The sequence below is a fragment of the Plectropomus leopardus genome, chromosome 18, assembly GCF_008729295.1.
Source record: "Plectropomus leopardus isolate mb chromosome 18, YSFRI_Pleo_2.0, whole genome shotgun sequence".
NCBI lineage: Eukaryota > Metazoa > Chordata > Actinopteri > Perciformes > Serranidae > Plectropomus > Plectropomus leopardus.
The window spans coordinates 24,882,242-24,903,140 of record NC_056480.1 but is presented as its reverse complement, the minus strand read 5'-3'; the positions used below and the strand labels follow the sequence as shown (position 1 = coordinate 24,903,140).

Sequence of the window (20,899 nt, the reverse complement as noted above, 5' to 3'; positions counted from 1 at the left end):
AGGTGCCTCGGCTTTGATTTAAACTCTTCTTGCATTCACTGTGGCCATTACTCAACTTTTTTGAATAGCAGAAGTATCAGGGTTAACCTATTGGAAATTGTTAATTTGCATTCAGTCTTAAAAAGGTTAATTAGCCTGTTTCACTAACAATAACGATTAGGGTGTGTGCGTTGTATTGTTTGAGCCGCTCTGCATCAACTTCATTGTTCAATACTGACAGTATGCAGTTAAACTTTACTTTTGCTTTAACAAACGGCGTGATAATGATGTGATTATGATTATTTCTTTGTGCCGGCACATTACTGCAGCAGACAGCAACAAGAGAAAGATAAACTATATAAGAAAGAGATGCTCAAGACAGATTTCTTTTAGCATTATTTTGACTCATACAGCATGATGATATGTAGTATTTTCTTGTTTCATTACAAACCCTTTGAAACCTTGACCTTTGAACTTCCGTTGGGTTTTTTATCAGATAGGGAAAAAAACTTTCTTCATAACCATCATGAATATTTTAAATTATTTTGAAGGATTATTATAAATCAGGTAATTTTACTTGTTATAAAAAAAATAGTTTGTTGTTTTATTTAAGCTTTCACATGTTTGGTGTTTGGTCTTTTTTTGTTGTTGCTAATTTTCAAGTGATTTTCTGGTACTTTTTTACAAACTTCTTGCTAATTTATGGGTTATTTCTTCTTAGGCTGCTGACTGCCTTCTTGCCACGCTCTTAAAATAAGCTATTCCTAAGTTCAGTAAAGCAAAAATTATAAGAAACTTGTGGATTTAGAGTTATTCTTTCTTCCTTATTTAAACAGCCAGGGAAAATGTTAAGTGTTCTATCTTCATAATTATCATGATTGAGAATTTCTAATTATTTTACAGACTTATTACAAACTCAAGTCATTTCCCTGTTAACATGTTTGTTTGTTTTTTTCTAAGCTTTCCCGTATTTTTTTGTTCAAGTAATTATCTGGTACTTTTTGCTAATTTGTGGCTCATTTCTTCTTCAGTTGCTGATCCCCTTCTTCCCGTGTTCTTGAAACAATCCACCTTTACTGACAGGAACTCAGCTTATGTAAGTTCAGTAAAGGAGGGACAAAACTAAAAATATGATTTGTCATTTTAAGAAAAAACAAATAAATATCCCAGACTTGTGTATTGGGAGACAGGCGCATCGGACGGTGACCCTTCTGAAAATGAAAGGGTGGGGGTAGAGGATTGGGTAGAAAGCACCACTTTAATGGAAAATCAATAAAGCACAAAACAAAGCTGGGTATTAGTGCTGAAGTCGTGTGGTGACTGAGAAGGAGCGCCCGTCTTGCCAAACTAGCAGGTCACCTTGGTGACGAAAGATGGAAAAGTGACCTTGCGTGTGTGTGTGTGTCTGTGTGTGTTCGTCAGTATGCTTCATAGAGCTGGTTTATGTACAGCCGATAGATGGTTGCTGCGGTCTAACGGCAGTCACTTTGTCTGGAGTACAGAGGAGCTCTTGGCAGCTTGCGTCACCCTGTCTGTCTCTACCTGCGTGACTCTACAACACCACCTGAGGTTCCCAGCTGCCGTGGAGCTGTGAGGTGCCACAAACTCCATCTGTGACCTCATCGATTCAACCGGAGGTGGGAGGAGTTAATGACATCCTCGTCACTTATTGACCTTGTCTGATTGTTTCACTTCACAGTGACTCAACAGGCAGCTTATATATTGTGCGAACAACTGTACCTCCCAGAACTTCAGAGGGAACTTCAGATCGATCACGTGCATGCACAAGGCGTTTGCAAGTTTGGGCCCATTAGAGTCCTTTTGTTGAGTCTGCTCATGAAAATTAAGAATTTCTATAACAATCAAGAACAAAAATGCTACAATGTTTCTATTTCTTAGTTTTTCTTTCTTTCAATTTTTCAAATTTGTTAAATGTTTTTTTTAAATAGTGCTTTTGTTTCAAAATGTTAGAAAATAGTAAATACTTTTTCCTACTTGTCGGATCAGCCTCTCTGTCTGTCTGGAGACACAGGCTCAAGGGCGTCACTTTGTGTTAAAAATGGCAATGGGCAGTGTAATAAGGGGGATCAGTATGAGGTCAGACTAGATAATTATGGCGGATCGAGGAATAAAATGCTTAACAGTGCATCAAAAAGGCATAGCCTTGTCTACTACCAAGGGCAAGGGGGGACTCATACAGACTAGGGGGGTCTGTGTTTCCTCTGTCAAGAAATTTTGAGCATCAAACAATTCATTTTCTGCGTTCTTGTGAATATATACATATATAATGCAGGAGGGCTCTAAGACATTATATATTTCTCCCAAAAATGTTGTCTTTTGTAGATCAAGTTTTTTTTTGCTAATTCAACACACATGTAGGCGTGATTTAGCCCTCCCTCCTCTTTTGTTTGGGTAAGTTACCTCTTTAAATGTGCATGTTGCACCTCAATGACACATTAATTCATTTTAATTAATACAAACTGCTAAACTCAAAAATCTCATATGTTTTGTCATGTTCCGAAAAAAGGAATGGAAAATGTATACAAGAAGAAACTATGTCAAAGTTACTAATCAACACATACATGTATTGGAGTCATTTTAGAATAGCCGATGGTGGATTTTCTTTCAGTTTAAATCATAACTTTTACTTGTTTGCACATCTGTTTCTTCTATATTTACATGGTATTGTGTGCCAATTGTTTCTTGCAAACTACCTGTTAGAACATTGCTTATAACAAAATCGGTAATTTTTTTTAATGATTTTGATAAATTCCTTATATATTTATGTTTTGTACTGTCTTTTGACGTATTTCTGGTGAGTAAATGGGTGGCAGGGATATCAAAGGTGGCCAAAGATATTGAATTTATAATGATATTAAGCAAAAAATCCTCATGATGATATAATGATATAATTAATCAGAATTGCTGTTATGATTTTGTACCGATCAACTATAATTCAAAAAATAGGCCCCATATCGGTAGACTTTACACAGCATGTTTCCAAAACAGGACAACATCCACAGGATTCTGACATATTTTCATGGACAAAAATCACAAAACTTTTACATGACTTTTCAAGGACCCATGACAATAAAAAAACAACTCTTGTCCCACTTGCCCAATGTGTTTCCAAATATATCAGATTCAAACTCTATTGAAACATAATTTCAGCTAATTGGCATAACATGAAGGGAGAAACAGGATGCAGGGAGACAATGAAGTAACGTACCTTTAATAACAAAACGTCACACACTGACACGTATTAAAGAGAATAAATGATGTTATGTAAAATAACCTGGAAGGTTATCCACAAAAGATTACAAACAATTTACACACAACAAAATTCTGAGACCTTTCCATGACTTTCAATGATTTTTACAAATTCCATGATTTTTTCCAGGCCTGTAAAATGTGACTGTAAAATTACATGACTTTACCAGGTTTTCCAAGACCCTGGGGAACTCTGCATCCAAAATGACTGATGCGGCTAAAAAACTGTTTAAGAGAAATAATTCTCTATGTTTTTGGAACGCCTTTGTATTTTGCTTTTTAAGATCTGAATCATTATTTTCAATGGTAAAAGTCAAATACTGAAGGGATGAAACATGTTTCTCGGTTGGGGGCCACACTTTAGGATCAGTAAGATAATATTTATCAGACACAAATTTGGCGCACTGGAGCTTTAACGTACACAAACGCACCCTAAGAGACAAGTTGCTGGGTGATTACTCCTCCAGTATAAACACTCTCCAGATGTTGCACACCAGAGGCCGCCCACATGTAACAGCACGTGCCGTTATCACACGACGCAGGGCGGCTGAATCAACCAGCAAGACCTGTCCAAGTCCATTTGGCATCGGCTCCGAGACAGTCGCCACAATTAAGAGGCCACTGTCTCCGTTCACACTCCGTCATGAAACTTTCACGGCAATTTGTTCTCGACAATAATTAAAGGTAACATCACTTTTGACAGGTAGATTGTGTGAGATTCTGTGTGTGTGCTGCTGCTATCTAACAGCTGAACATATGGCCTCTCCCTGATGGCTTTTTATGAAATCTCATGATTCTTTTGCATTTCAGGGTTGCCCCACATCACTGCATTCATTAACAGACACCGCAGTGAGCAGGAAGAAGGGAATTTAGAAATATTTTGCACCCTGGATTGTGATACAATAGTGCAACTATTAGAAAAAAGTGAAGGTCTGCACAAGGTCTTTTGACTCTTAAAAATTTTGGTTCAACATCAGATTTCTTGTGCTGCGTTTAGATGCCTTTCACAAGGACATGTCCAGAAAAATATATTTAAAATCATTGTATTTATATATTTCAAATAATGCTACAGAAAAAAAGAATATATAAATAAATAAATATATGTGTATATATATATATATATATACATTTCTTTATTTATTTTTTTCTATTTTCTGCACTTTTTTTCAGAGGTCATTTTCTTGTTTGTTTTGTTTTTTACTTGTCTTTTTGTGCTTATTTGCGGGTAATCTTCTTGCAACTTTTTACTCATTTCTTGCTGTTTTTGGGCTATGTGTTGTTAATTTGCTCATTGCCTTCGCTCCATTTCCCATATCTTTTTAAAGAAATTAAACCAGTCTGCTCAAAGAGTAAACCTTGATCAACATAACTTTTATCGTGCTTCATTCAGATGCCTTTTACAAGTATTTTTTTACCTTTGAACCCTGAGCACACTGGGTTGATTTCAATAACATAGGGGAAAAAAGGCAGAGAGCAACTTGGCAAGAAAAGTACTAAGAATTGCAAGACATTAGTTGATTTAGAATTAAAAAAAAAAAAGCAAGGGCAAAAAGTCCATAGAACTTTATATTATAAATAATCTTAATTATATGTTTTAAATGATTTCACAAAATAATTATAATCTTTATGATCATAATTATTATAATTGTTGTCTTTTTTCATTTTTACTTTCCCATTGTTGTTATTTTTTTTAAATTTAGTTTTGGGTTTTTTGTTAGGATTTTTTTTTTGTTTTCTTTTTTTGTGCTAATTTTCAGATTTTTTTCTTGTACTTTTTATTGATTTCTTGCTCATTTCTGGGTCATTTCGTGTTAATTTACTTATTGCCTTTTTCCCATGTTTTTGAAAGAAACCCAGCCATTTGCTCAAAGGGTTAATAAGAAAATGGTCTGAAGTTAAAAAGCTGCAGTCGCCAAGCAGCTATTAAACAAAACAATTAAATGGGACTGCCTAATGTATGATGGCTATTTTCAAACTTTATTTTGCATAGAAAAGGAGAGCAAACAGCCTCCTGCATACCTCAATATAGAGCCTATCTGGTGTGACAGGATGGTGTGTGAATCTATAAAAGTAATCGCTCTACGGAAGGGGGGCTTCTCCCTGGTAATGTTTTCTTACTGTCAGGGGCCAGGGGAGTTTGTTCTCACCATCTCATACAATCATTACGGTATTAAACTGTCTAAAAGGCTTTCAAGGGACCTTAATTATGCGATAAAAGATGACTACAAGTATTATCACTGGCCCTGTTGCGATCCGTAGACGGGTGCAGAGAGACAGTTTGTATTATGACTGCAACTTCCTGTTTTCACAACGGTTAGATATTTAAAATTTTACCAAATTTTACCAAGTTCAGGTGTAATAATTGTCACTTACCATGTTCTCCACACGAAGTTCGTAAGGCATGGGGTTGTAGACCATGAGCTGCACTTCACAGACATCCCCCTGAACCCACTGGAAGTCTAGTAATAGAAAAAAAAAAGAGAGACATGAATACATTAAAATAAGATGTCAGCGATATTAAAACCCATTTGTAATTAATGAGCTGAGGAAAGTACATCATTAGGCTGCAGAAACCAGCGCCCCTAAATCTGACTAATTACAGCAAATTAGATGTCATTTTCCTTCATTCATACACAAACCGAGTGTGGAATTGACAGTTTGTGGTTTTACAGGTTACTGATGCAACCAAGATGCAAAACTAAGACATAAGAGTTGTATAAATTTTTCTCATCAACTTCTCATCTTGAAAGTGACTAAGCTTATTTCCTAAATGTCAAACTGGAAACTCAAAAGACTGGAAACAGGGGTCTTTTTAAAAGTCACAAAACCATAAAATTTAAAGCTGAATATGTAACCCATTGTTTTCCTTTGCTTAATCCGTTAAAAAACTTATTTTTATGTCTTACATTTATTTCTTGAGGCATTTTTTGCCAGATTTGAACCAGTGGCGTTGTGGTTTATAGCGGGGGGGCGTCCCACACCAAACTATTCCTTGGCCCAGAGCGGTGACTCCCTGAAGTCTAGCCTCCACTGTGAGCTTGTCAGACTCAAGCAGCAACCTCCAGGGCTAAAAAATAAATAAATGCAAAAATCCCAAAAACTGCAGTTCCTCTAATGGCCACTAGAGGCTGGCTACAAAAGTGAGTCAATCCCCTAGACTTCCATGTTAAAATGCTCAACTCTCCAGCAGAAATAAACATGTTTACAGGCTAGTACAAAAACAGTTTTGGTCCCCATTCATCACAACTGTAAGGGGGGGGTGAATTTATTTAACTCACATTTAAATATTGTTAAGTTAATTCTCATAGCGTGGCCGCTTTAAGTGTCAGGAGGGTGCTGTTTGTTGACAAGTTGCTTGCGAAGCATCAGCATCGGTTTGGTAACATAACCATGTGTAACCCCAGATTTACATTAATTATAACATTTCAGTCTCTTAAAAAAATATTGTTTGGAGTTTGGCTGCACTAAAAGACCCTCTAAGGAGTCAGATGTCCAGTTTTTCCACTAAATACATTTTGTGCCAATGGTTGAGCCAGAGCCAACCTTTTGGAAAAACCTATTTTTTTCTCTTGTTTTTTTTTTTTGGGCTGAAGCCCTCTACATTGGCAATCCAACAAAATGGTCTCATTCAAATGATTACATTTTTGTCCACACTGGGCAAGTGTTCTTTGGGCAAAATGAGTGCAAATCCCAGCAGCCAGGTTCCAAACCATTAAAAAAAGCCTTTAGAGAAGAGTGGAGGTCATTACAGCAGCATATTATTGCCTTTGGTATTGAAATAAGATGTTCAGTCATCAGATATTGGTGTAATGTGCAGCATGTACACATACTTTGGGCTATGGAGTGGATATACATTTTCTATACTGCTGGGAGAAAATCACATTAATTGGGATTGCTGGAGCTGTTAAGAGCGTAATAGGACATTTTCAATGGGTCATTGTTAGTTCAGAGAATTACATTTATTGAGTTGCTACGATGAGCTAACAGCAGAAATAATGGGATCAAATTATGTTAGGGCCTAATTAAATAGACTAGAGAAATGTGAACTGAAAAAGGTAGGTTAGCATTGCATTATGAGTGCCATTATCAATCAGAATCCATGAAGTCCAAACATCCTTTCGAGAAACAGACACAGTTTAGTTTTACTTGGAAAAAACAGGAAGAGATCACAGCTCTGCACTGCAGTATCCATCACTCCTGAACAAGAAGTTGAAAGGGGTCTGTTAGATTGAGAAGCTACTTTAGTCCCACTGTACCCATCTCCATTTGAAATGTAACATATTCTATAGTCCATTCTGAGAGTTCATTTCTGTAAATAGACTTGCAAAAAGAGTGCCTGAAAATCCGAGCTCAGACCCTGGCAGGAGAAGGGATTTATGGGAGGCAGACTCCAGCCATGCACCTTGGGAAATTAAGTCAGTCAAAGAAAGATATCTATGATATGAATGTCTAGAAAGCCCCACACAACCCCAGGTCTGGCTCAAAGGCATGCTCTCATAGCTGGCCAATTAAGTGTGAAATACACCTCAGAAAACAGAAAAACAGAGCGGATTGCTGCTATCCGATTTGTTTTGCTTCAGTCTAAACTCTTCAAGTGGCCACCGGGATTCTGCATAGATCTCCTAAGAGTTCAGCTCTTTGAAACCCTTATCGGACAAAGCGGTAATGACGGTTTTGAGCCAATGTATGGCTGAATGGGTGGTAAAACATTGCCTGTGTTTGATTCCTTAAAGGGCAAATTATTTTTTTCAAATTGTTTCTCGTTCTGTAAAAATAATCTTTTTTGTTGACCAGAGACACAAGTGAAGATGTACACTTGTGTAACTGCAACCTACAGAGAAATCTTCAGTTGAACTATCAGCAACGTTAATCTTTCATACTGAATAATAAATACACTCTACGCCTGGGCACTGGAGCAAAAGTCATGCATGTGAATTGAAGCAACCCCAGAGCAAGCAGGAATGAAGGGAAGGAGAACGTGAAAGTCGAGCTTTTAGCTCGTTTGAAATCACAGGTTATTAGCGCCTCAGACGGAGACACATTTCTGGAGGATATTCAGTTAATACTGTAAACAGATGAATTAAAAACTATATATATATACTGAAAAACATGAATGTTTCCACTGGACAGAGTAGTGAGGGACTGGTGGTGAAAGTTTTCTCTTGACTTAAAATTAGTTGTTCAAAAAATAATTTTGACTTTTGTTTTTTGAACAAATTAAAAAGCGGCACTGTATCCTGACCTGTTAACACACTGTAAAAAGAAACTGTTTTAAGTCAAAATCAACTTAACTGTCAATTCTGCAGTATGTTAAGGACATAGACGGATTGAAATACTGTGTTGCCCACACCCACCGTTTAACCATGCACATATGCACAAGCTAAAGAATAGAACAATTATTAAAAGTAGGTAAGCACTCAATAAAAGCATTAAAATTACACATGAAAACACACAAGCACCAACTTTAAGTAGAGAGCAGCAACTTTAAGTATAAATGGGAAGAGAGAGATTATTTCTATTATGCCGTGAACGATTATTGTGCAAATGGGATGCAAATATTATTATTAACCTTAACTCAAATTTTAAATTGACCCAATTTGAGAAGATAAGTTGTGGTCATTTTATGTTGATTCAACTTGTCTTCTCAAATTCAGTCAACTTAGAAGATTTGAGGCTGCCAGGGCACTAACGTTTTCAGTTTCTTTTACAGTGCACTGTCCTTGTCGACCTTAATTTTAACAGTTTTAGTCGTATTTTACAGATGTGCATGTATTGTTTTCAGACGTGTTTTGAATGTGCGCTGTTTATTGGATGTTGAGCCTTGATGCCTGATGCTGTGGGACAAAGTTTATCTAATGTAATCTTAATGTATTTCTTCTTTGCAGTTGGAGGTGTCTTGTTAGACGTCTCTTTTATGATGGTGGATTGTGGGAAAAAAATATTTTTCAGGGTGGTTTCCGGAGGAAGACATTGATGAATCTTTTTGCCTTTGGTCTGGTTTTTGTAACACGCTCTGCTAGACTAAGGTCACTGACTTGACCAGTCAAGATCATTCCACTGTTTGGCCCAAAAACCTTTGTATGTCTAGGATCACTGCCATTTTATATTATTCTGATATTGGGGGTGGGGCAATGTTTAAAAAGGGCACAGTGCTCACTTTCTATGGCTGTGAATGCCCCTAAGCACCCTTAAAGGGGGAAGTCAACACTTTAACCGCATTGTTATTGTTTTACTTCAAATCCAATGCGACATAATATAAAATGTGTCACTGTCCAAACACTTAATGACCGCACTGAGTCCCTGCCTCCCCCCGCCGAGGACAAGATGAAGTAAAGTTCACCTCCCTGTCTGCCCATATAGCACTGTAATAAATAGGCCAGCACACACATCACAGCGAATGGATAGCTGTAGACCATACACTTCTTAAAACCGAGACTCAGAGCAATTACAGGGAGAACAATCTCCCATTAGAGGAGCCCTTCTTTTATGGCTGAACATCAACCTGATTCACAGCATGTGATTTAAAGAGCGTGAAAACACGCATGCATATATTCTCAGTGTACACACACCTTAATTGCCAGCGAATAGAAAGGACTACAAGACTTTGGATGCCCATCGGTGAAATGAATGAGCAGGAAGTGACGGTTTACTCTAAAGCTGTAAAACTTTACAGCTGTGGGACGTATCGGGGCATAATGAAGTCTGTAAGAATAATCCTGTCCTGCACGTAACGCGGATGACAAGGCACAGTTGAATCAAGTCCAAAAATGTCTTTTCAGGTCTGAAATCCCAAGCTTTGTATAAAAAAAAAAACATTAACCCTTTAAAATATGGCTTGACTTCTTTTAAAAACATGAGAAGAGCAACAAAAGAAGTATTGACTCAAATATTTGCAAGAAATTAGAAAAAAGGACAAGAAAATTAATTGAAGATTAGAAATAAAAAAGAGAAAAGATTAAAAGAAAACACACACAAAATGACCTGAATTATATTAATTCTGTTTAATAATTTGAAAATATCTATTTAGGATCATTTTAAAAATAGCTGTCCGGACATTTTTCCCTAGCTGATTGAAAAAAAGAAAATCAAAATCTACAAATGTCATGGAATGTGCCAGACAAACGAACAAAACTGCCTTTTCAGGTCTGAAATCTGAGGCTGTATGAGGACATTAACCCTTAAAAACCTGGGCAAATTGGCTTGATTTTTTTTTTAAAAAACATCGTAAGAAGACCATAAGCAAGAAAAGGAGAAATGACCCAAAAATTTCATGCAATTTGTGGGACAAACAAAAAACAAAACAAAGCACAGAAATTATTGAAAGAAAGTGCTTAAAAATAATTTTTGTAACATCACGTGATTATGATCATGTAAATATAGTTTTACCCGTGCTTTTTGCTGTTTTCCCCAGACATTTTCCCTATCTTTTTTAAAATAATTTCTTAAATAAACATGTATTACAATGTGCTCATTGCCTTTGTTTTTGAAAGAAATCCCACCAATTTACTCAGGGTTCAAAGTTTTAAATACTTGTGAAATGCGTCTGAAAGTAGCACAAGAAAACTGATGTCGCTCCAGGTTTCAAAGGGTTAAATGAAATTGTCATTGCTAACTGATAAATGGTTAACCATTGACATCGCTAGTCATGGCACACTAGAGTTGTTTGCTCTATTGCCAGAGGCTAAGGGTTAAAAGGCACAACTAAGGTTAGTGCTGCTATTATGCAACTGGCCGTGAAAACAGCAGTAACGCTGAGCTCTGTGTGGAAGGACAAGTCTTCATGTGGACACTGTGTGATGAATGCACGTTCACAGTTAACCCGTCACTGAAACACAAGCTTTCTATAGCCCCTGCGTGCTGGGAGATGCCTTGAAGGAGTTAACAGAGAATCTTAACTTAGTTAGCCGGCAGCGTGCTCTCCAGCAGCAGACGGACTACAGAGGGAAAGGCATGTCTGAATGAATCTCCAAACGTCATCCTGCACCAGAAAAAAATGTGGCTTTCAGCATCTAAATCCTGATCAGAGACAAGGGCAGCTCGAGGGTATGGATATTGGCCGTTTATGAAAAATCACTTGTGGTCCTCTGACGGTCATCCACCTCTCATGTGAATGTTCATTTTGATTGATTACAAATGTAAGACAGTTCAACAGAACAAAAATGCTGTAGAAATATTCAGGAATTTAATTTTCAGCCTACTGTCTTCTATGTTGTTGTTTCAGAAGCTTTTCCGAGAAGAGCTTCGGAGTGAACACTGAAACTCACCTCCATGTAGAGTGACCTATAGATCACAAATATGAATATATAAAAATACAATAAATCATATAAATACAAAATAAAATCATATATAAAAATAGCAACACGTCTTCTTTGCAGCTTCCATGTTGTTCCCACTTTAAAACCTCAAAGCACATGAACAAAACAAAGTCAGAGGGACGACTTCCCAAGTCAGAAATTCTGACCTTCCGACATCACAGGAATGCAGCATGAAACCCAGCAGAGGAAGAAGAGGAAGACTCATGATTACGTCCTCTCTGGAATCCAGTGGGACCCACACTGCGATGGAGACACAAAGGCTGAGGGGCCAAACTACGAGGTCGTTCCTGTGAATGTACCTTCTAAGTTTTAGCCTGATTTCCTGCAGTGGAAACACATTTTATCACATCTTTCCCATTTTGTTGTTTATGAAGCAGCTCCAGACTTTATACCCATGATGACATTACATATTTAAGTTGTAGCACTCAAGCGTTTGGATTTAGGAGAGAGTTGTTGTCTTAGACCATAGGAATAACATGAATTTTAAAAAAGGACACCCTTCCCCTTTAACATCACTTCTCAGGTAGTTATAATATTATGTCATTAGTTGTATAAGTTAGACTGCGCATTGATTTCATAACTACACTTTGAAGCAGGAGTTTACATGTTCTGAGTATACTTTTGTCAAAGGCTCGGGGATGGACCTCAAAGGGCTTCAAAGATGCTGAGAGATGAAGGGGCTCGGCGTGATGTCCCTGACTCAGCATTGGACACATGCAGCTGTTGATGTCAACAACCTGAACACCAACAAAATCTAAAAACACACCGGCCTGTAGACAGCTGCTCAGAGAGCATGATGCTAAAACGGACTTTGTTTGATGACTTTGCATCTGGGATTGAACAAAGCACTGAAATGAATTCAGTCCAGAAACGACACAAACAAGCTGCAGTTTTTCATTTGCAGGTTTCCAGTGGGGACCGCAGTGATTCACTCAAGTATAGTCTTGAGCCTGTTGCTGCTGCTTACATACTAAGTGATGAATCAACTGTACGTTCCTCTGACAATAAGCACATTGATGAAAGGAGTCATCTATTCAAAATTGGACCAGTTAAAATGACAGGCTCTTTTTTACAAAGACCCTGTGACAGCAATGCAGACAAGGGGCCAAAATGGAATTTAAGAAAACTGAATAACATCACAGTAAAGCAGAGCGAACTACAAGCTAAAAAATATATATTACATTCACTCAAAAGTGTTTCTGCTTTTTGCCTATTCAAAATACTAAAGTCTTTCAACCGATACAATTAACAGCTGATTATAGTCAAGTCATGCTGTCCACTATGATACAAAAGAAAGGATAGAATATGATTAACTTCATTATTCCACGAAGGGGAATCTTATTTTACACCATGGTCAACATACAAGAAAAAAGACGAAAGACAAGTACAGTAAAACATGCAACAATAAATATAGCTCCAGGCATTGTCACTGAGGGAGCACAATAGGCCACCGCTGCAACAAAAATAATATGCTTAAAAAAGTACAGCTGCTTCCAAAAATTAAAGAAAAAGAAAATAACAAAAAAAGTTTAACAATAAGTTAACTGATTAATCAATTAAATATTATTACGTATGTGCAATTATGCGATGTGCAAATGTAGCTATTCCACCCCTGGCAATGTAGAAGCTGAGCTTGTGAAAAAAAAAAAAAAAACTAGAAACAAAAAAAAATAAATAGAAAACCAATTATTTCCTTTAAAAAACAATAAAAATAACACTATGATACAAAAGAAGCATTAGTTATAAGTTACATTTACTTTATATATAATCGTAAAGTTTCTTTTTTGTATTTACTTGATTTTGTGAAGTTGTTGCAGCTTAAAAATGATACATTAATTTCACTTGTTATTTCTAAGTGTTAGCGACTTTTGTAAACTTCTGTTTTGTTAACACATTTGAGAACCAACCAGCAGAATACAGATATATATATGTGTAATTACAGTTTAAAGCATACGCATAATATGCATAGTTTGATGGAATGTTTCACTTAGCTTATAAGTTGACTGAAGCATGATTGAATATTGGTTTTTAAAAGATTATTTCACAGGGCTTAAAGGGGGATTAGATTTGATTGCAAAATTTAATTAGTTTCCACAAACACTTTGGCCCCGTGTTAAGATTATCATTTTGTTAAAACAAGAAATAATACTAATCATTCTTTGTTGTGCCTACCTTAATTATGTAAGGCAATCTGTTTTCTAACTTTCGACTGAGTGAACACTTCGTTAAGTCAGACTGACTCGGTTTATGGAGGGTGCTGAAACTTATAAAGTAATAAATTCATGTAAATCTATAAATTATTATTTTATATCAATTCTCTCATTTTTACTATCCTTATTGGTCTCTGTACTTTTTTACCTTCATTTCTATATTTTGTTTATCTTTAAGTGTCTTTTGATTGTCTGATCTTGTTGTCTTTTTTCCTTTCTTGTTACATTTTTATTGTGAGGCACTCTGGGCTATACCCCTTGAGAACTGCTCTAAAAATAAAGTGTTTTATTATTATTATTATTATTATTATTATTAGAGTAGTAGTAGTAGTAGTAGTAGTATTTTAATTTCGCTTGTCATTTTTAAGTTAATTTTATTAATAACTATTATTATATTTACTTGTCATTTTCAAAGCAATTATTTTCTGAGATTTTTAACAAAGTACGTGAGATTAACTTGTCAGATTTCACAGTAATATAACGCTTTGAGCCTTCTGTTTAAGCATGTCCACAATGTATGCAGTCTGGATGAACGGGGGTCAGCAGTTTCATAACTGACAAACTGATAACACACTTCCCAACGGACGGCACTTTGCTTAATGATGACTCTAAAGGTTCTATTTCAGGAAAGTTAAACTGCCCAGTTACCTTTGGTCAATAAAAATCAGATGACGTCAGACAAAAAGAGCAATCAGTGCTACATTTTTTTTTTAACTTGACGCATATATAAAAACCCTCAAATTAAAGCTGAAATTCATACACTTGAAAATTGCCTGAAAAGTGCATGAGCGTAACAGGAATGATTTGGGGGCTTACCGATCTTCTTACAGCGCTCCTCTCCTCTGTTGTGCATGATGATTGGTGAGTAGATGAAGGGGCTGGCAGTGGACATATTCTGTCCCAGCAGGCCTTTCACTTTGTGAGGACGCAGACTGACGGGCAGATTGAGGAGCTTCACCGATCTAATTTGGGCGGCACAGAAAAATACATGAGTAAGTTTTATTTCCACACGTGCATTGAATGCACATTTTCAATCAAAAATAATAATCTCACCCACATTTCAAGATATACTTTGTATAGTGTTTTAGTTGATGCATCTTTGGAGTTTAAAGCTTATGCAGACTGCATGCTGCAAATTATTTATAATACCAGTCTTTGTTAAACATAACAAGGTCAGCGAACCAATAAAAGCTAAAGTACAGACACTTGAAGAAAGTGTCTGCTCCTCAGTTTCAGCGAGCTCTTAATTCCTGCACAGATACAGTGTCAATGTAATCTAGTAGATAAAGACTCCTGCACAGAACCTGCAGCTGCAGAGCAAAGTTACTGTTGCTCATTAATATGTCAGAGTCTTTATGGTTAGGCAGGCAATAATAACTTCTATGATCAAAGGGTCGAAGGCGCGATGAGAACTTGAGAGAAAGTTATAATTCTTTTAACTGCTTCATTGGCGCTGCCTGCTTTCTCCTGGTTTGTTTCCAGCTCTCCAGCACTTCTGCTTCCACAGTAGCCTGCTAACTGCAGTATGTGCAAAAGTAACCATATCTACCTAATTATTTTCACACTCAAAAAGCTCAGAGCACTCAAAAGAAATCAGAATGGCTTCTTGTAAACTTGTGCTTTTGAGTTTTTCAGTAGCAGGGGGAGTTTTATTCAGAAATTACAAAAATCTATCTGCAATACAGGTTTGCACTGTGAACAGTTCTAGAGAGCAGGCCAGCAAAGACAGTTTTCAGAGCATGTTAGGTTAGAGGTGTTATTCTTTTTTTCATTCTTATTTTAATGTTTATTGTGTTTTCTTCCATAGAGACCGTAAGTTCCATTCATATTACTCGTGATTTTCTTTCCGCACTCAGAGAGATAGCAAGAAAAACAAAACAACAGGCATAAAAAAGAAAAGCTTAATAGTCGTGGTTACAGGTGATACAGAAAGAAGGGTGTAAATATGTATCCAGTCTCTTGAAATTCATATATCCTATTGTCCAAAAGTCTTTTCCTCTATGTTGTAAATGTTCCATTTCCTCCATTTTCAATCAAAAACATGCTCTCTCAGTCTAAGCTGGTAGGTACAGTGGAGGATTAGGGCCATGTTTAAGACAAAAATGTTAGATTTCGAGAATAAAGTCATAATATTACGAGAATAAAGTTGTATTATTTTGAGGGGAAAAAAAGCAGTAATATTACAAGAAAAAAGTTGTAATCTTTACGAGAAAAAGTCATAATTTTACAAGAATAAAGTCATATTGGTACAAGAAAGGGTAAATTAAATTACGGAAAATAAACAATTTTTTTTTAAAATATAATTTCTAACCTATTTTCTGCAGTAGGGGGTTCAGTCTTGTGCCAGTTCCTTGTTATTGCTTATTTATTTGTAATCAATAATATCTTGGTCAAGTATCTATCATAGTCCATAACACAAATGATGAAGTTTCCAAGGTAACTTTGCATTCCTTAGGTACTGCACATCCCAGAACTTTTTCAATCGTAGCATTCACATCTTCCCAGAATTGGTATAAATAATAATCCCAAAAAATGTGTGTGTGGTTTGCCTCTATGATGTTATTCTTATGTGTCGGATACATATTTAATCAACATGTAGGGAAATGTAAGTGTTGGATTAGACTTTCATTCAGCAAATACCCTTATCAAAGACGCTGGTCACTTGCTTTTTCAAAGCTCGTTAATATTGAATCTTTTCAAATTGCACCAAATTTGACACTGCACATCTTTGGATGCCCAGCAATATATCGGCCAAGTGTGAAGAGAAATTTTCATATGAAATAATTCAAATAACTGCATGACTCTTAATAAATTTCAAAGGAGAATAAATTAAAATTACCCAATTTGAGAAATGTTTTTTTTTTTTTTAAATTAACTCCATGATAGATCAGTGGATTGCCTAATTTCAAAGCAAATTACATTAAAAGCACCAATTATGTATTTGAGGCATTTTCATGCAATAATTTATCAATAATGACTACTGACAAGCTGACATATTTTATGTGTAAATTATGAACACTCCAAATGTATAATTTGGAAATTAAGAGTTAAGAAACGAGCCAACATGTGACAAGATACATTTAAGTGACAATCAGTCACTCATGTCTTACCGGACGATGGGGAGCTTTGTAAAGGGCACCGGAGGGAGCTTCAAGCCATCAGGCAGGGTGATGACCTCCATTCCACCCGGACACTTGGAGGTGTAGTTCTCCAGACTCTGAGTCACCTCTTTCTTCTCTGTAAATGTATAGGACAGTAGGGGAATCAATGAGCCAGAGTACATAAAGAAGTCTGTAGACACAATCATCCAATGATCAGGCAGCAACAATTCTACTTTAAAGTTCCCCATATCTCTATAATCTGATTCTCCGTTGCAGAGAGTTCATTTTTGTGTGTGATATAAATTAGCCAGCATTAATGACCTGTGAGGTGTCTCTCTCTCAGCAATAACAGCCCGAGCCTTCAAGTAAAAATTGTAAGTTTTATTGTACCATCAATACCTTTTGAGGGAACATTACTGTTCAGCCAGCCAAAGAATTTGCTTTGGCTCTGCAAATTTCAGGAGTGTCAAGAGGAGGACATTCAGCAAGACTGCAAAGATTACATACACTGAGTCTTACAAATGCAAGCTTTTTGTATTAAAGTGAAGTTTGAGGGTTTGTACATCCAATAAACTATGATTATCACTTTACTTTAAGTTTACATCTGTATCTGTGAAAACATGGATGCTTCACACATATCTTCCTCCCTGCAGCACCGTTTTAAGGTGGACACCCAAGATTAGTGTCACCAATCTGACCAAATGTCTCCACTTCTGTTCCATTATGATGCCACCGTCCAGTTGACCCAGTTAAACATTTGTGTGAAATGCTGTCATAATTAGAGTATGAATTCTTGAGATATAGCCATAAACATGCTTTTAAAGGCTGCAGTGACCTTGACCTTTGACCTATGTCCACCAAATTCCAAACAGTTTATTTTTGAGTCCAAGTGGATGTTTGTGCCAAATTTGAGAAAACTTCTTCATGGCCTTCTTGAAGTGTTGCATTCACAAGAATGAGACGGACACACGGTCACAGTGACCTTGAGCTTCTGAACATCAAAAGCGTATTAGTTCATTGTTAAGTCCAAGAGGAAGTTTTTGTCAAATATGAAGGAATTCCCTCAAGATGTTGTTGTGATATCGCATTCATGAGAATTAGACAGATGCAAGGCCATAGTGACCTTGGCCTTTGACCACCAAAGTTTAAACAGTTAAGTCAAACTGGATGTTTTTGTCAAACTTGAAGAAATTCCCTAAAGGTGTTCTTAAGATACTGAATTCATGAGAATGGAATGGACACGAGGTGACAGTGACCTTGGCCTTAGACCACCAAAATCTTATCAGTTCATCGTTGAGTCCAAGTGGACATTTGTGACAAATTTGAAGAAATTCCCTCATAATGTTCTCAAGATATTGCATTCATGATAATAAGAACATTAGGTCACAGTGACCTTGGCCTTTGACCACCAAAATCAAATTAGTCAAGTCAAAGTGGATGTTTTTGTCAAATTTGAAAAAATTCTCTCAAAGTGTTCTTAAGCTTATCAGTTCATCCTTGAGTCCACGTGGCATTTGGGCAAAATCTGAAGAAATTCTTTCAAGGCAATCTTGAGATTTGAAATTCATAAGAATGGGACAAATGGACGGAGGGTCAGGGGGACATAAGGATGAACAGACACAACACAATGCCTCCTGCCTCAGTTATCGCCGGTGCAGAGGCATAAAAACACTGGAATATGGAATATGTCCCAATTGTACAATCCAAACCAGCTGCCTCAGATAAACAGTATACTATTTATACGAGATAAGATGCTCCTATTAATGGCCAAAAGTTTTTGTTCAAGGGTTTTCATGTCTCCTAGCAACAGTAGAAATGTTCAAAGAGAAACTGTCCACGTGAATATGTTAATATGTGTACAAACAATAACCTTGCAAATACAGACTGGGAGCCAGAGACCCACCAGCAGTACATCAGAGTGAAGTACGGTTAGAGGAGTACAGTTAAAGTGAAGAAGTGGCGAGAGGAAAAGAAGGTAATAAAGTGAGGTCCAGATGGATGGAGGGAGGGAAGGAAGGAATCAGGGGAAGAGGCGTAGAAGAAATAAAGTAGCAAGAGATGGATGGCTGATAGCTGAGTTGTCCTCCTGGCTCAGAGCTTTCATGATTGATGACATATTTGTTCTTTTTTTTTCTTGTTTGCCTTGTCTGAGTGTCCACAGCAGCCACTCCAGGACAAAAAGCTGGAAACAGTGGTTGGTTCTGTTCGATGCTGATTTGGTGGTTTGATTTTCAGAGGGCCAACAAAGCCGGAGTACCACTGATATAGATTCACAGAGTGCTTTGTTTTTGTTTGTCTTTGGCAATACTTTTAGGATTAGAAAATTGTGACTACTGACCAATCTACTTCCCCTTGGCAGGTCATATACAGTATATTATGGTAAGCTGAACATTGGTTATACTAATTATGGTTAGGGGCATTGGTTAAAATTGCTTTCAATAGCTACCCATTAACCACTAAATAACCCGTTGATTTTTGAGATTAAAAAACACAAAATGATATGAAATTCAAGAAGCACTTTCCTTCTAGTACACTCCCCCATTGACTCAATGAGCTTTGGCGCTACATTTTGAGGCACTATCCATTAAGAGCAGGGGTATTCAACTAAAATTCAAAGGGGTCCAGTTGCTAAAATTTCCTCCCAGCAAAGGTCCGAACCTCATACCTAAAATCAGAATCACGATTAATTGTACATTTTTACCTCGATTACGATTAACGAATGATTATTTTGCTTTTGTTTTTTTTAGGTTTGTTTATTGCCCTCATAGTTCACTGACACAGTTTCATTTGACCATGGTGTTTTGGAGTGTAATAAACATATGATTTATTATTATTATTTAGACTTTCCAGAATTATATTTTTAAAAAATCTCAATTTTAAACAAACTTCAGGTAAATTTAAGCACATTGTGCTGATAATAGGCCAACCTCTCCTGACTGCAGGACTCTGACTTCAACTTCTGTGAATCCTCTGTGCTATAAATCATTTTATTCAGGAATTACAAACTCTTGAATAGGCCTACTTCTCCTATAGCTCCCAACTGCCTGCCAACATTCCCAGTTAGCGAAATGGTGAAAATAAGGTCATGTGCTTGTGGTCCCAGGCCCCCAAAACATTACATCTGCCCCTGGTAATAATAATGAGAGCTCAGCGCAAGCAGCTGGATAAGACACAGAGCGATGCGTCCTGGTGTTTCTAAATAATTCATCCAAAGTCTGATTAAACCTGAAACTAATACAAAGGAGTGTATAGATGGCACTTTCCACCAAATGTGTCTGTTTCAGACACTTTGGTGCTCTGAGGAGAAGCTGTGCTCTGTTTGTCTCACTGCGCTGCTGTCGGACCATCAGCTGTTTGATCCGCGATAATGAAACGCTGTTGCTGTCCCACACTCAGCTGTCCTTGAGTCAAAGTCATTCACTTTTTTACATGACGGATGAGCTGGCTGTCAGACGTGACCCAACATGTGTAAGATTATGTCAGTTAGAGGTACTGAATGCCGGTTTCGATTATTTTTAGATTAATTGCCCAGCACTAGTCCTTAAAAAATATTGTTCTCATTCATACATTTCATTCATTACAACTTGGCCACGGGTCTGGATAGGACGAAGTTTTGGTCCAGATCTGGACCACGATCTGCCAGTTGGTGATGCCTGATTTAGAGGTAGTGACATTTTAATGTTTTTTTGCATTGTAAATATCTTGCCTTTTATTTCATCACAAAAAATTAATCAGACATTTTTTTGTCACATGATTTTATACAAGTTTTGATCAGGGTTTCAGGTTTTGTGAATTAAAGGATATTACAGTTTCTGAAATCCCACTGAAAACTGATGCAGCACAGAGGTCAGCCAGTTTAACACCTGTACAATGGCAAGCAGGATGCTAGTTCCGCTGGAACCCAATGTTCTCCATTTTTTTGCTGATTTTACTGATGTTTACATCTTAAAAACTTGCTGGAAAGTCAACAGAGGGAGAGTTAACGTAAATAAGCAGCACAGTTTTGATGTGTCAAGGGTTTTTG

At 36.9% G+C, this 20,899-nt stretch overlaps 1 protein-coding gene across 3 annotated transcripts in view; it reads right to left on the bottom strand.

Annotated features, from left to right (window-relative positions):
* The window catches only part of trappc9 (trafficking protein particle complex subunit 9), a 250,150-nt gene that overhangs the window by 194,374 nt on the left and 34,877 nt on the right, over nt 1-20,899 (bottom strand). For all 3 annotated transcript variants that reach the window (XM_042506368.1, XM_042506370.1, XM_042506369.1), the window contains 3 exons: nt 16,885-17,011; nt 14,591-14,736; nt 5,623-5,708 (listed from right to left, as the gene is read on the bottom strand). In XM_042506368.1, coding sequence (XP_042362302.1) covers nt 5,623-5,708; nt 14,591-14,736; nt 16,885-17,011 — 359 coding nt within the window. The remainder of the gene's footprint in view (nt 1-5,622; nt 5,709-14,590; nt 14,737-16,884; nt 17,012-20,899) is intronic.